The 15,717-nt window shown below is 36.1% G+C and overlaps 2 protein-coding genes across 4 annotated transcripts; both read right to left on the bottom strand.

Moving 5' to 3' along the window:
* Nucleotides 1-1,246: 1,246 nt before the first annotated feature.
* On the bottom strand, nt 1,247-5,704 carry LOC144562677 (uncharacterized). 2 transcript variants are annotated; one of them, XM_078311903.1, is made up of 8 exons: nt 5,501-5,704; nt 4,353-4,985; nt 3,510-3,698; nt 3,146-3,237; nt 2,981-3,040; nt 2,482-2,551; nt 1,977-2,180; nt 1,247-1,728 (listed from the first exon to the last, which is right to left on the bottom strand). In XM_078311903.1, the coding sequence occupies exons 2-8, from the start codon at nt 4,938-4,940 to the stop codon at nt 1,345-1,347; spliced, it is 1,587 nt and encodes a 528-aa protein (XP_078168029.1). In that variant the 5' UTR covers nt 4,941-4,985; nt 5,501-5,704; the 3' UTR covers nt 1,247-1,344. The 2 variants fall into 2 exon arrangements, with proteins under 2 accessions (XP_078168029.1, XP_078168030.1); XM_078311904.1 differs by lacking the exon at nt 5,501-5,704 and adding an exon at nt 5,413-5,436.
* A 1,698-nt stretch (nt 5,705-7,402) lies between these two features.
* LOC144562676 (disease resistance protein RPM1-like) lies at nt 7,403-11,201 on the bottom strand. Of its 2 annotated transcripts, none has more exons than XM_078311901.1 (2): nt 8,430-11,201; nt 7,403-7,497 (listed from the first exon to the last, which is right to left on the bottom strand). In XM_078311901.1, exon 1 carries the CDS (start codon nt 11,194-11,196, stop codon nt 8,446-8,448), a length of 2,751 nt encoding a protein of 916 aa, XP_078168027.1. In that variant the 5' UTR covers nt 11,197-11,201; the 3' UTR covers nt 7,403-7,497; nt 8,430-8,445. The 2 variants fall into 2 exon arrangements, with proteins under 2 accessions (XP_078168027.1, XP_078168028.1); XM_078311902.1 differs by lacking the exon at nt 7,403-7,497 and adding an exon at nt 7,817-8,019.
* Nucleotides 11,202-15,717: the final 4,516 nt, after the last annotated feature.

Below are 15,717 nucleotides of genomic sequence, written 5' to 3'. Positions count from 1 at the left end.
ATTGCCAGTGCACTTTTTGACAACGTGCACAAATTTTAAATTTTTAATGCATCAGTGATAGACCACCACCGGCGTTGACCAGTCCAAGTGATGCAACAACCTAACCGTTCTTGTTAGTTCTGTTAGTCACGTGCAATTAGAACCATTAGATCTTGATCAAATGATGAATCTTGAATAAACTAATATAAATTATGATCAAATTGTCACGCGAGTCACGTTTGGATATGACATGACTCATGTGACATAATCATTCGTTTGCCGTAACTACCTTTCGATATTTTGATCACGGCATGATACGAAACCAAAATCACGGCGTATTAGCGGCACATTTTTTTCACTTAGTCTGATACATAGGTCAGAAGGTCAAAGTAACAATTAAACAAAATTTCTCTTTTCTTTTTATTTATTTTCAAGCTGAAGCTAACAAGATAATAATGGAAGTTGTGATTACCATGTTTGGATGATCCAGTCTTATAGTTTTAATCAAGTCAAACATGACATCTACGCTTACAAAACTGGATCTTTTCGTTGACCTAATCATATTTTATTTAGTCCGTGTGGAATTCGGTAGCTGAATTTTATCATCTCCAGTCCTTACAGTCAAACATCTACGCTTGCAGAGGCCGCGCATACTGTCAACTATCAATGGACATCTCCAGTCCTTAGTAAAATTGAGAGAATATCGACTTTTAATAATCAGAAACTTCCATTCCCCCTACATCTCAAAACCGTGCCAGTGAGACTAATCCAATATATAAATCTGCAAAACAGCTTCTATGACTTCACCATTCACAAAAACCAAGAAAGCCAAAAAATTCTGGTAACTCAAGCAATGAACAAGAGCAGTTCTATTTTTCGAAAGATGGGGCTCAGGACTAAGGAGAAACAGGCGGTGCATCGACCCTGCAATTACTTGTCTGTGTTGTGGAAACGGTTGAGGTTGAGCAATAAGCATTTGAATCGACGCTTTCTAGATTTTCTTGATGAGATTTTCTTTCGTTTGGCCTTCGCCGTGCGCTATGTTGTAGAGGGTGTAGTTCTTGTATCATATTTTTGTTGGTTTTTCGTTCGCTTCGGCTTTCGGGTCTGACAGATGCTAGCAAGCCATGAGTTGTATGTATTTCATGAGAAATTGTTCATAGTTTATTTGTTCATTCTTTTTACAAGATCGAGTTGTTGTTATGTCTTATATTTGATCAAAGCTTCCTTTTTTGGCAACTTGTAATTCAAAAATTACACATGTTAATAAAAAGAAGGAAATCTATGCACATATTCCCTCGATCCTTTTACACCTTTAATAAATGCCTTTTGCCCCCTTCACTTTGTAAAAAACAAATATTACCATCACTGAATAAGAATATAATCAACATCAGACAAATTACCAGACAAATTTGGTGTGTGCCCGTTCCTACTCACGCCATCTCTAACCTTAGCGTGATTCTCGGCATCATGTTGAAACAGAGAAACCAGTTGCTGTAACTCCAGTTTCCTCACTTTCACCTTTTCCTCCGAAACTGGATTCTGAAGACCGAGATAGAGCATGCCAGCGGCAATCAGCGTAGCTCCAATCACAAAAAGGAGGCCAGTGAAGAGGCCGAATGCGTATGGTGTGTTCTCTGCTCCAGGTATTCCATCCACATTTATTCCAAAGAGACCGGTGATTATAGAGAGAACCAAGCCGCAACCACCGAAGATCCCAAGGTTGTGTGTTACTCGGAGGCTTCTATCCTGGATTAGAATCGGTTGGTTAGAGGATAAGTAAAAGTGGAGGCAACAACTCTTAGATGGAAAATGGTAAAAGCTCGTTTTAAAACCGCCTTTTCTCACTCTACCGTAATTGAGAAAAGGTAACCAAGTAAGAAAATAAGAAAAACAAAACAAACTGGTAAGCTGTTCAGCCCAGCCAGTACACATGGTTTTAAGCTGGTACTGAGACAGACATAGACAGTACCAAAATTAGGTATGTCAATTCTTGCCTGTAACCAAGCACGAACAGTACTCTGCATGACATCCTGGATTGTAAAGAGTCGACCCCGCACAGCCTCTTGCTCTTCTAACATGGCCCTTGTGCTTTTCTTTATTGCTTCTAAAATACTTCTTGTTGTGTTTCCTCTTAGGTGTTGGATCAGCTCAAATACGATCTCCTCTCTAGCATGCAATGACCACTTAACCCTAATAACCTAACAAAGAGAAAAAAATAATAATTTTTTTGGCAAATTAAGAACTATTCTCAATCTAACAATATGCATGCTTGTCCTTGATGATATTTCTTTTTTTTTTTGAGGGGATGGCAGAAGCTGCCATGATATTTCTTTTGCTCCTCTTTTGCTCACGATTATCAACATGCACTTAAATAGCAAGATCCAACTCCATATAGGAATATGCAACTCAAAAAAAAAATTCAACCCCTAATTGTTCCAAATCATGACTACATCCAAACAATGCAGCTGAAATCTGGGAACCTAAGCTCACAAGACTTACCTGAGTTGCCAGTTTCTTAATTTCTTGGTTAAGTATTATGCTCAGCAGGTTTAGGTCTTCATAGTTCCTCCTGGTAGCAATAGGAAAAAATGAGATAACTATAACCTTTATTTTTAAACAATTCCTTATTGTACTTTTGAATTAAAACAAACATTTCTTGCACTTGCAACTAACACCCAATGAACCAAGTCTTGCAAAAGAAATAAACTACATATAAGTGAACTAGGTGGCTTCATCAATACCCATTAAGACAAAGTCTTAGCGCACCAAGTCTTTTCATGATTTTCAGTTCAATTCAGTCCTACTGCACAAGTCTCATTAGAGCTAGAGATAAGATTGTCCCCATATAGTATAATTATTCCTTTCCATCACAAGAATTTAAATGCTTCAATTAACACATGTCACAAAAAAAATATTGGGTTTCACCGTGATTATGAGGAATGGTAGGTGTCTTTGCAGAAAAGAAAAATTTATGTACATATCAATCAGGAAACAGTACCTATTAACAAACTTGAGCTCAATTTCATCTGCCTCTCCAAATACATACTTCCTGAACAACCTAAAGTTATGAAAAGGAACTCATGTTCAGTACCTAAATGCAAAATCAGGAGCGAACTTATTTCATCAGGGAATTATAAGAATAATAATCCTAAAAGCTATTTACCTATCATCCCATTGGGCAAGGCGGCAAGCCAAATGTGCTATCACTTCATGGACTGATCTTGGAGCATGACTTCCCCCAGCAAGCAGTAGCTCCTGAATTAATCATTACAATTACAATCAATAAGCTTCATAACAATTATTGCACTACTCTGTATCATTCATTCATCCAAAAAAAAAATGCCCATACGTACTTTTTTTCACTCAGACAATACACGATTCTTCCATAAAAAATAAGATCCATCCAATTTTACCATATCTCTAGTTTCGCCCACTATGATCACTAACCCTTAAATAATTGATTCAATTTTACTGAAACAGCCTTTAACCAATGAACCAGTTATTTATTAGAGAGATGTTATCCGTACCAGAACTTCAGTTATGCCGAGAACATTCAAATTGGGAGTGCTGCCCTTTACATGCATTGCAGATACCAGAAAATTTTGTGCTTGCCAACAACGGAGCACAATCGGTATGTCCTCTTCTTCATGATGTGGGTCGCCAACGGATTGACCCAATAGCTCAAATAAAAGCCCTCCAGCAACTCTTACTGGGACCTGAACAGCTAATGTCAGGACATCCAATTAATAAAACGCAAATTAGAAAAAAGCAGATAATAACAATTAGACGATGAGCAATCCAACTGTAGCACAAGCCACCTTTTTCTATTGATTAAAATATAAGCACTTCATTTATTTCTCTATAATTTCTCTTTTCATGTGCATTTGCATGTGTTCGCATCTGCATGCTCAAGTGCATAATGGATTAAAGGCCACCTCACTATTTTCATAATAAGGATAAATACAAGGGGCACTGTGCCTGCTTTGGTCAACAGCAGCCATGCAATTTTAACCAAATTCTAGCCCTTCAGTTTGTGCACTTTGCAAAGTTCCAAATAAACTAGGCACTTAATTGAGACAAACTATTCAAGAGAGTTACATGAGGCAAAATGGAACTAAATTTATGATACTTCAATTATTAGGGAATTTGGCTGGATAACAGAATTGGGAGTGCCAGTACCGCTAGGAAGGACTGGTATAGAACTAAGTAAAGTGCATTCGTAATCAATCTGGACTGGTATAGAACTAAGAAAAGTGCATTAGTAATCGTTTCAAAGTTCAAACAGATTAAATGAGGAGTGTAACATTTCTATTTAAGAAAAATTTGAAAACCATGAGAAGTAAAGAAATGAAATGAAAAGAAAAAGTCACCTCATAAAGGAGATACTTCATCCGATCACTAATGAGCCGGTTCTCATTTCTAAGAGCAGTTCTAATGGCTGGGTGCAACCACTGAGCATTACTCAGCCATGTATTAACCACAGGGTGGCCCACTGCCACGTGAAGCCACCATGTGGGGCCCGCTGGGCGCTCCCAATATGGAGCAGCCACATCAGCAACCGTGTAGTCATCCTCCTCTTCTGAAAAATCCATCTGCTGTTCTCCCCAGCTGGTATCAGCCTGGACCTTTTGCACCAGCTCTGAGATGCGGGACCACCCAATTGGGACCCACTTTCTATCAAATAAAGGTTTCAACTTGGCAGGGTCATCTGGGGCAGGTGCATCATTTCCATTTACACCTGATGGGGAATTATTAGCAAGTCTGGATGTTCTTATTGGGTGGTGTTTGTGTGGACTTGGCCTCCGGCGGTTGCCTCTGACATACTCAAAAGCGCAGATTAAACCTTCATTCCATAGGTCACTGACAGGTGGGCCATCTCTGCTCATGTTAAGCTTACTGTTTTCATGCTTTGTCGATTTTGAACTGCCTGAATTCTCACTATCCGTGTTGTCACCCATTTTTCCTTGTATTTTGTTCACTTTAGTCTACAGTCTACTTCATGCCTGAGCAGATTAGAACAAAAATAAGCTAAAATCTAACAAGAATTTAAATTATCATTTATCTGAAAAGATTGAAAAGAAGGGCAATACATTGCACGCTCGTTCCTTCTAATTCTGTCACTAAAAAGAAGTTTCTTCTGTACAGCACAATTAAGGAACAACAATTCCCAATTATGTTGAAAAATACAAATTGAAATGCCCCTTTAATCAAACCACAGCACGTGCTGATAACACTAGAATCCAATTGCAAGAAAATAACCAAATTTGAGCTCACGATCTGCATGCGAACCAGAACCTTTTGCAAATAAAGAAAACAATAATATTCTCATTCGAATTCAATTCGTGAGACGTGAAATTAACAATTGCAAGTTACAATCAAATCCACAGACCGCTTAAGCTGATAACTCGCGACAAAGGAATCACCATTTACCAAAATTGAAAACGGAAGCTACGGAGAGTACGAAGTGCGCTTCAAAAGAAAGTTAATCAAGAATTTATCGATCAAATACAAAGCTTACATCAGAAGGGAGGAGAATTTCGCGAATTTCACTTACGAGGAGAGAGAGAGAGAGAGAGAGAGGGGCGAGGAAATGAGAGATGAGAGAGAAGAGTGGAGCGCAAGAGTGAAGACAATCTCTATCCCGAAGAGAGCGACGGTGAATCAGGTACCTGAGGTGATATGGACTCGTACCCGGGCAAAACTCAATTTAATTCAGTACCTCTCAGGTACCGGACCAAGTGGAATACAGGAGACCGCTTTAAGATTCACGTCAGATTAAAACTGACAACTCAAAACTCATTTTACCCAGTCAGGTATTGTACTTGTACTGGTTAACTCACATGAAGGACACGTGGCGGAGCTTCAGATGGAAAGAATCGCTGCTTCGTGCACTGGATTCGCAACCCTCCAGCGCTGACAGCTACATTCGTGCGCGAATCCTCTTGTCTGCCGCTTCAGGGAATCCGCGAATCCGCCCGTGTCATGTCTTCTCGGCCCAACCATAGTGACCAGTGGTGTACGTCCGTTTAGGCCGTTTGATCGTTGACGGTGACTAAATTGTCATAAATTTTTTTAATTAATTGACTGATTTTTTTTATTATGACTGATTATTTTTTATTAATTGCTTGACGGTACTATATCTGTCTGACGATCGCATACTATTATTTACAACACTAATAGTGACAACATTCGCGAATTATTCGTGAATTTTTATCCGAATAATTCGTTTTTTTGGTGATACCGAATTGAACACTGAATAATTCAGTTGACCGAATTAAATTCAATTAATTTACAAATTTTATGAATAACCGAATATTACGAATTATTTGCTTATTTTTCCTAGAACGTTTTTTTTTTGTTTTGCTCACTTGCAGGACTGAAATCTCTAATTCGGATAATTCAGAATTATTTCTGAATTATACTCCAATTATTCTCGAATCACGAATTTTTTGACCTCATCAAACCGAACCCGAATAATCCATTTGTCACTGTGGATCCAACTCTGAAGTCTGAATGAAATTTAACGGCTCTCCATGCGATAGAAATACTCCAAAGTTGGAGAGGATCGTTCGTAGCAAATTGGTCCCAGCACCAAAAAAGGAAATATTAACATGTGGATTCTTTCTCTTTTTTTTTTTTGGAACTCTCTTTATATGTCTGGTCAAGTGGTCAATATCAAAAAATCAAAAAATCAAAAAATAATATCTAAAGCGCAACCACTTGATTTTTTTTATTTAAATTTGATACTTTTTAAATAAATAAAATAAAATAAAATTTTATATGGATGAGACTGGGGAGAAGGGGGTGTCTGGTACCCATCAGACCAAATTCGGTTCAATGGGCGGTCTCTATCGTGCGATTGAAAATCTATAATCTTCGCTTGATTATTGGATTCGTTGATGAAAATCGAAATAAACCCGCTAACATTTCTTCTCCGGTTATCCTTCTCTAAATAAATTCATAAATTCAAAAGTTCAAAATTTTACATGTACTCAAATCACTTGTAATCACTTGTAAAGTATATCGGTTTTAACAGTTTGAATTCATCGTTTAAAATCAATCCGATAAATTTTGAAACTTATATTCACTAAACTCTCTTTGTGACACAGCATACACCAGCTTTATTCTATAAACACTTCATCTGTCAATTAAGCTGATTTCAATTCATTGTTTGAAACAGAACCAATAATTTTTTTGAATTAAATTCATCAACCATGTCCACTTTCATAAGCTTAACTCCATAATAATTTTATTCTAAATAATTTCCAATGTGTTGTGTGCAGCATATATGGTGCAGTAACCTATATAGCGAATAATTCTTGAGCAAAGAGATAAAATTGGTATGACTATTAATAGTATCAAACATATAATTTGTCACACATTGACAAAATGTATGTAGCCGCTAAAGCAGCCAATAATTAAAGTTTATCATTTATTTTGTTCCAAATCCTTTTAAACCTCAGAACATATTTAAAAACACCTACTTCTCCTAAACATAATGGCAGCTTCCATAACCTGAGGGAAAAAAAAAAACATATAAAAGACCATTGTAAGATTAAAAACACCAAGTAAAAGAAAAGATTTAAGAATATTTTTATCAATGAAATTAAATACAGCTGTCATAGAAATAATATAAATTAACTTAGAGACATCTTCATTTCTGAAATTAATTAGAAATTACCATGTTGAATTAGAAACTAAAATTGGAAGTCTAGTATAAAATTAGTAATTAACAATCAGCAAATGAAGATCCATAATTTTGTCAAATATAAATGCATTTAATAGAAAATTGACTAACTCGGATTGGTTGTCGTAACGAGGCCGGTACCACCGAAATCGCAATCCCATGCGCCTCCTCTGGCGGCTTGATAGTACAAGTTCATAACAAACGATGCTTCAGATATATATTTATCCGGGTCAAAACATGACCCGCCTTGATTGATTGATGAGCAATTGACCTTGGAGCAAGCAAATTAACTCAATGTTGTTCTTTAATGTCGTTTCATCTGCATTTGGTTTTGCTACACACCATGTCTTCTGCATTACAACAAGAAATGTATAAATTGATTTATTTATTTTTTTGCTTAATTAATTGGTGTAAAAATATTATTATAAAGTTGTATGTGTACCAGATGGATCTAAATCTACTTCCTCGTGCATGAACAGTAATCATGTTATCTATGCTTTTTCAAATTCAATTGTTGAATTGTTTTGAGATGTGTGCATAGAACAGTTCTCGAAAAAAATTGCTTTGAGATTCGTTCTCTGAAAAAATTGAATGGCTGGATTCGAAAAAGCAAAGATAGTACGAGTATTGTTCACAAAAAAAGAATAGCAGCAGATTTGAATCCGTACCAGATAGATATTATTTTACTGTACCTGACTGTTGACTTGCTTAGTCGTGACACCTGAAATTAAGAAAATTGCTTGAATGTCGTAAAGAATACCTTGTAAATGTGCAGCCTATGTAAACCTTATCGACCTGAGAATTCTCATGCGGTCCACACTTCCTTGTTCCTCTGCTCTTTCCCTTTGAATCCTCTCCACCAAAGTTCCATTTGGATTACACCATTTAAAAAGTTTAAGTTTAGATAGGTACTCAATTCCTCGAGGAAGCTCCTTTAATCCAGGACAGTCGGAAATGTATAGTTCTACCAGGTTTGGCATTGCCCCCTCATTGATTTCAATGCGCTCAAGGTGGGGAGCTACCTTAACCTCAAGTTTTCGAAGCATAAGAAAGGACATCTCGTCAAAGCACAACTCATTCCCCTCATAGGCCCATCTAAGATAAAGGTTTGTCAAGCTATGTATCCCTTGAAGACAGGAGAAAGAATTTTCATCCAACCCACTATTGATTAAATCCAATGTTCTAATGCTATTATGATGTTGTAGTGAGCTGGAAAACTGAGGTGCTGAACTTCTTTCCACCTTCCCGTGTAACCTTATTCCTGATGCTAATGTTTTGAGAGCTTGCAATTGCAGTACTTCCCCATCTTTTGCCGCTACAGAGATCGATCCAAGATGATTGAATTTACTTATAGCAGTAAATATGTCCTCACATTGTTTGCTTCTTATTTCCGAGATAAATAACATTGTTAACTTTGTTAAAGTTTCCAAATTTCTTGCCATTTCATCAGTTGCTTTAATAGCTCCTAAAAGTTGTAAATCTTTTAGCTGCCATATCTTCTTGGGTAGCATTACTCCATGAAGAAAATAAATTACATCTTCATCATCATATGCAGGAATAGGATCAGGACTCACCATCAGTGTTCTCAGATTTCGTAACTTTGTTAACTCATTTGGAAGTTCTATAATTTTAGTTCCTGTAACACTCAAGATTTGTAAGTTTTGCAGCCTTCCAATTGATTTTGGGACCTCTTTTATTCCAGTTCTATCCAACCCCAAATAATGCAAGTTGAATAAGTTAAATACCTCTTCTGGTAATCTTTCCATAGAGGTGCCGTGTAAATTCAAAACACGTAAGAATTTGGAAGATCTTAGCATTATGCATAGTGAGTCCAGACTGATTTTACTGTTGAAGGCAAATATTGAACGAAGAGAGTATTCGTTGTTGCTTGCATTTTCAAGATTACAATTTTGAATAGACACTCGGCGTACTTTGCCTCTAGGCAGTGAGCTCGTTGAACTGCCATGAACCGCACAAAATTCTTCCTCCATTGATTTTGAAACAACCGTGCTATGAATAATATCGTGCATTCTACATAATTCTCCTCCATCACCATTTAGTTTTCTCGTAACTACATGCAACAAGCAACGACTAACAAGTTCATTCAGGTAGTCCACCGCTACTTCTTCTTGAGTTCTTCTTCCACTTGTCTCAACAAATCCCTCTGCAATCCATTGTTTTATTAGAACATCTCTATAGATCACATGATCTTCGGGATAAATGCCCCAGTAAAGCAAGCAATTTTTGAGATTACAAGAAAGATCAGCAAAGCTTAGTTGCAAAATCCTATTTACATATTCGATATTTGGATTATGTGCTAGTTCATGCTCAAGGTCTTCCCACATTCTCTTCCATTCCCTCTCCGTTTGTTCCTTGCATGCCATAACGCCTCCTATGGCTAAAATAGCAAGGGGAAGACCTCCACACCTTTCTACAATTTTTCTCGCCCACATAGTTAATTCTTTCGGGCAAGTGCTGGTATTGTTTTTCTTAAACGAGGCTTTACAAAAGAGATCCCATGAATGGTGTTCCTCAAGTGGGATAATCTCCATGATTTGTTGAACCGGGGCCAATAATGCTACTTCTCGATTCCTTGTTGTTAAAATGATTCGAGCAGTGTTACCTTCTGGGAGTTTATCCCTTATAAAATGCCATAAATCAGGCTTCCACACATCATCTAGGATGAGTAAATACCTTTTATTGTGTAAATAGTTTTGAATTGTTGGAACCAAGCTTCGAAAATCCTTGGTCTCAATTCCATCAATGTTAATTCCATTTGGGTCCTCTCTATGCAATTCCTGCAATATCTTTCTCAATAATTGATCCCTATCCCAGGTTTGAGATACTGTGATCCAAGCACATCCATCAAATGATTTTTTAACTGTTATGTAAACATGAGTAACAAGAGTAGTCTTCCCCACCCCACCCATCCCCCACACCGAAATTACATTGTGTTTCCTTTTGTCATCACTCAACATTTCCATAAGCTGCTTCTTATTTTCATCGATTCCTACAAGATCAGCTTCCTTCACAAAATGTTCATCCTCTGCTGTTCTCCATCTCCCACCTTCTTGGTTTTCTCCTCTTTTTACGAGACTACTAGTTTGATATCGGTTCTTTCTGTTCTGGATAAGCTCAAGTTGAATTTTTATTTTTCTGAGCATTCTGGTGAGCTTGTACCAAGTCTTGACATGCACGACTCTCTTGATAGTTTTTGCTACAACCCCTCTGTTCTCCTCATTAAGCTTGTAAGTGAACTCATCTACAATATCTTCAATATCAAAAGCAACCGTTCTTATTTCCCGGATGAAATTTTTTATGTTAGCATCCGTCTCACTAAATCTCTCTGCTTCATGTAGGAAACCTCGGATGCTCTCTAATTCTGCCTTGATATCTTTCATCTCATTGAAGAAGTTGTGCATAGCGCTTACTTCGTTTGTTAGGATTGAACAAGTGGATTTGACATGGACAATCACTAAAGCAGAACCGATTTTTACGAGCAAAGAACCCACCACAGCTTCAGCCATCACGTGCCTCCTTTTTTAGTTAACTTGAATATAAATCAACGCACGCGTTTACTCTATCATGTCCATCATATCTTTTCAAGCTGACAAAAACTTGAAATCTACAAATTAGAAATGTTTCGTCATAAATTTGCTTTTGATTTGGAAAAGTAATGGATGTAGAATTCCTTGAAATGTTGTCGGGGGGTGATTGGATGGAAGTATTAGAGCCGTTCGTGTGAACTTTGTGAATATTCATCTGTTAATGACTTGCATATATAAAGATTAAAGGAATGATATTAGAAAAGATATGCACTAAGACATCCCTTTATTCTCATCATCAGATATGTCGATCGTGGGTTTCACAAGTACTAATTTGATCCTTTCAAAAACATCCTCTTTTTGTGGGTTTTTATTTGTGTATTAGTTTGTCATTCTTCTGACATACACAATACTCGTTCTTCATTACTCCAAAAACTATTTTTAGAAACTTCTGGTTAAGAAATATGTTGTAGTTGTAGAACTTATTTAATTTTTGGATTTTGTTTAATTTGGTTCAAGGGAACCGATATGGCTCCAATATACAACCCCCACTGACAATTTTTGTTTTTTTTAAAAGGAGATTCGCAACCTTGTGTTTGTACCGGATCTTAGCTATTTGTTTTGATTTGGATTTGGATTTGGATTTGAGTTTGATAGGGTTATGGTTTGGTTTTGATTTTATTTTATTTTGAATTTGGAATTTGGATATCGGTTCAATATTAATCAGGAGTTTCGGCTGGAAACAAAAGAAAAATGGCTTAGCTTGACATAGATCGGATTTTATGTTTGATTCCAGTCTCATTTTTGTTTGAATTGACATGATTTGATTGGAAATCATGTTTGGTATTTAGGTTTGACTTGGTGTTGGCTGAAATACTGACATGCTGCGAACACATATACATTGGCTTGGATTTCGGTTATAGAAGTATACTAATTTCCTTGTATTTATCATAGTTTACTGTTATTTTACTTTGATATCCTTCAAAGATCAACTTACTGCTGAAAAATAGATTCATTTCAGGAAATCACCTCCTGGCGGGCCGCCACCTGGTTGAATACAGACGACTCCAAGCAATGCTCCTGATTGAGGGTTTAGCTGGCCACCATCCACCTCCTGGTGGACCGCCGACGAGCTTTAAAACTGTGAACTTTGCAAAGTAACGAGGGATTTTGTTTCCGGCTTAGCATCTCTACCTCCTAAATGTTAATTAACGTCTATTTAGAGAGGCAGGCAGTCGACCACTGATCTAACTTGGTTTTGTTCCATTTCTACTCCATTCTAGCTCTACACCATCTCTCTCCATTCTCAAGGAACCAAGTGACAGATTGACCGGTGGATTGAGGAGCGACACTTGGAGAGATGAGAAGAAGGTTTAGAATTTGGTTTAATCAAATCTGCTCTATATTTTTCTGTTATATCAAGATGTATTTCTATTTTTTTTCATAGTTGTTAACGCCACTATGGGAGCGTAATCTACCACTCTAGGGGCATAGGCTTGTAGATCAACTTGATTGAATAGAAAATCTACCTTACTCTGTTGGGATTGTGCTTGTTAATTTATTTATACTGTGAATTGTTCTTTGTGCGTGCATGTGATTGAATAACCTTAGGAATTTGGATTAGAACCGACCAGGTTCAGTATTCAAAAGTTTGCAAAATTCGAATATATATATAACATGACACTCAACCAATCGAATTCAACTCTTTATGCAAATTTAATTAAGTTTACTACTCATGCTTGGTATCCAAAAGGGTGTGTCGTTTTTACTGATACCGAACTTGCTCTGTTTTTATATTTCCTTTTTTTTTTATTTAAGGATACGAGTATGGGTATAGTACTTGCACAAACGACCCAACATTAGATATAGTAGATGTATGGTAACTAAAATTAATATATACTAATTATACCTCATAAAAGATAAAGTACTTAAAAAAAAAAAAACGGAAAATGAAGAAGCTTGGAAATTACCTTGAGATCAGTTGAGACCAAAAATATATCGGAGACCAGCTGGAAAAGAAGTGGTTGAAGCTCTCCTTGCCTAGTTTTATTAAGAAGTGGTGGGTAGCAAGACCTTTGTGAAAATTAAATGTCGGTTTAATTAATTAGGTACCCTTGGAGAGAGGGAATCCTTACCAAACAGTCAATACAATCAAACAGTTAATACAATAAAAGTTTATAAGTTATTTTTATAATTTTCCGCTCAATTTATATTAAATGAAATTAACAAATTTAGTATATAAACACAAGCAATGATAGTGTGTGCTATGCTCATCAAATTTTTTAGTGAGTATAACTACAAAATCTACTAAATTGGCTTTAAATGACGAATTCAAACTGTTGAAACCGATATACTTCACGAGTGATGCCAATTTTTTTAAAAATACCCACAAAAAAAATATATTTTATTAAAAATAACCAGATTTCAGCTAAATTTTTAAAAATAGCCAAACCGCGGATTTTTTCCGCGCTCCGGAATTTTTATTCCGGGCCGCGGAAAAAATTCGCGCCCCGAAAAAAAAAATTTTTTTTTTTTTTCCGAGCACGGATATTTTCCGCGGCCCGGATTCTTTTTTTTTTTTTTTTAGAGTTTGGAGTTAGGAAAATAATGTTTTTTTGGAATTTTTTTGTCCAACTTCGCACCTCTGATTAACATATCAAAACACCTCCAAATAGTATGAAAATTTACCGACATGTATTGTTGACTTCATAGAATAAGACTGTGAATTTTCATACAAAATCTCAAAACAGATCGTGAGATATCGGCTCTCAACAATTGCCCGAACTGCTGAAGGAGTGCCTCTGAGCCCAACTTTGCACCTCTGGTTAACATACCAAAGCACCTTCAAAAATCATGAAAATTTACCAACATGCATTCTTGACTTCATAAAACAAGACTGTAAAGTTTCATACAAAATATCAACACAGATCGTGAGATCTCGGCTCTCAAAAATTGCCCGAACTGCTAAAGGAGTGTTTCTGAGCCCAACTTTGCACCTCTGGTTAACATATCAAAACACCTTCAAAAATCATGAAAATTTACCTACATATATTCTTGACTTCATAGAATAAGACTGTGAAATCACAAAAAATCTCAAAATAGACCGTAAGATAATGAAACATAACAAAACTGAAAACTGAAACATAATAAAACATATACTAAGAACATAATAAAACTGAACATAACAAATCAAAACTCAAATATAACAAAACTGAAATCTCTCTGAAGGAGTGCTTCTGAGCCCAAATTTGCACATCTGATTAACATAACAAAACACCTTCAAAAATCATGAAGCACTCCTTCAGCAATTCGGACAATTTTTGAGAGCCGATATCTCACGGTCTGTTTTGATATTTTGTATGAAACTTCACAGTCTTGTTCTATGAAGTCAAAAATGCATGTCGGTAAATTTTCATGATTTTTGAAGGTGTTTTGATATGTTAACCAGAGGTGCAAAGTTGGGCTCAGAAGCACTCCTTCAGCAGTTCGGACAATTTTTGAGAGCCGATATCTCACGATCTGTTTTGATATTTTGTATGAAACTTCATAGTCTTGTTTTATGAAGTCAAGAATGCATGTCGGTAAATTTTCATGATTTTTGAAGGTGCTTTAATATGTTAACCAGAGTTGCAAAGTTGGGCTCAGAAGCACTCCTTGAGCAGTTCGGGCAATTTTTGAGAGCCGATATCTCACGATCTGTTTTGAGATTTTGTATGAAAATTCACAGACTTATTCTATGAAGTCAAGAAAGCATGTCAGTAAATTTTCATATTTTTTGGAGGTGTTTTGGTATGTTAATCAGAGGTGCAAAGTTGGACAAAAAATTCCAAAAAAACATTATTTTCCTAACTCCAAACTCTAAAAAAAAAAAAATCCGAGCCGCAGAAAATATCCGCGCTCGGAAAAAAAAATTTGTTTTTTTTCGGAGCGCGAATTTTTTCCACGGCCCGGAATAAAAAATCCGCGGTTTGGCTATTTTTAAAAATTTGGTTAAAACCTGGTTATTTTTAATAAAATATTTTTTTATGGGTATTTTTAAAAAAATCGGTGAGTGATGCGTGTTGATGTAAAATTTTAAAATTTTCAAACTTATTTAGTACAAAGCTAAGAGGTAAAAATAATGATGAAAAATAGAGTTTTGTAAGTTATTTTAATTAATATATTCATTTTTCATCATTTTTTATCGCTTGACTTTATATTAAATGAATTCAAAATTTTCAAAAATTTAGATGTACACACATCACTCGTAAAATAGATTGGTTTTAACGGTTTGAATTCATCGTTTGAAGCCAATTTGATAAATTTTGAAGCTTATGCTCACCAAACTCTTTTAGTGAGCATAGCACGCACTAGCTTTACTCTATAAACACTTCGGCTGATTTCAATAATTTTGATTTATTGTTTGAAGCAGATTTAATATATTTTTTGAATAAAATTCATGAACCATGTCCCCCTTAATAAGCTTAACTACATAATAATTTTATTCCAAATATTTTCTAATGT

This window comes from Carex rostrata, chromosome 12, assembly GCF_964058835.1.
Source record: "Carex rostrata chromosome 12, lpCarRost1.2, whole genome shotgun sequence".
NCBI classification, from domain to species: Eukaryota; Viridiplantae; Streptophyta; class Magnoliopsida; order Poales; family Cyperaceae; genus Carex; species Carex rostrata.
This window is presented reverse-complemented; position numbering and strand designations above follow the sequence as displayed.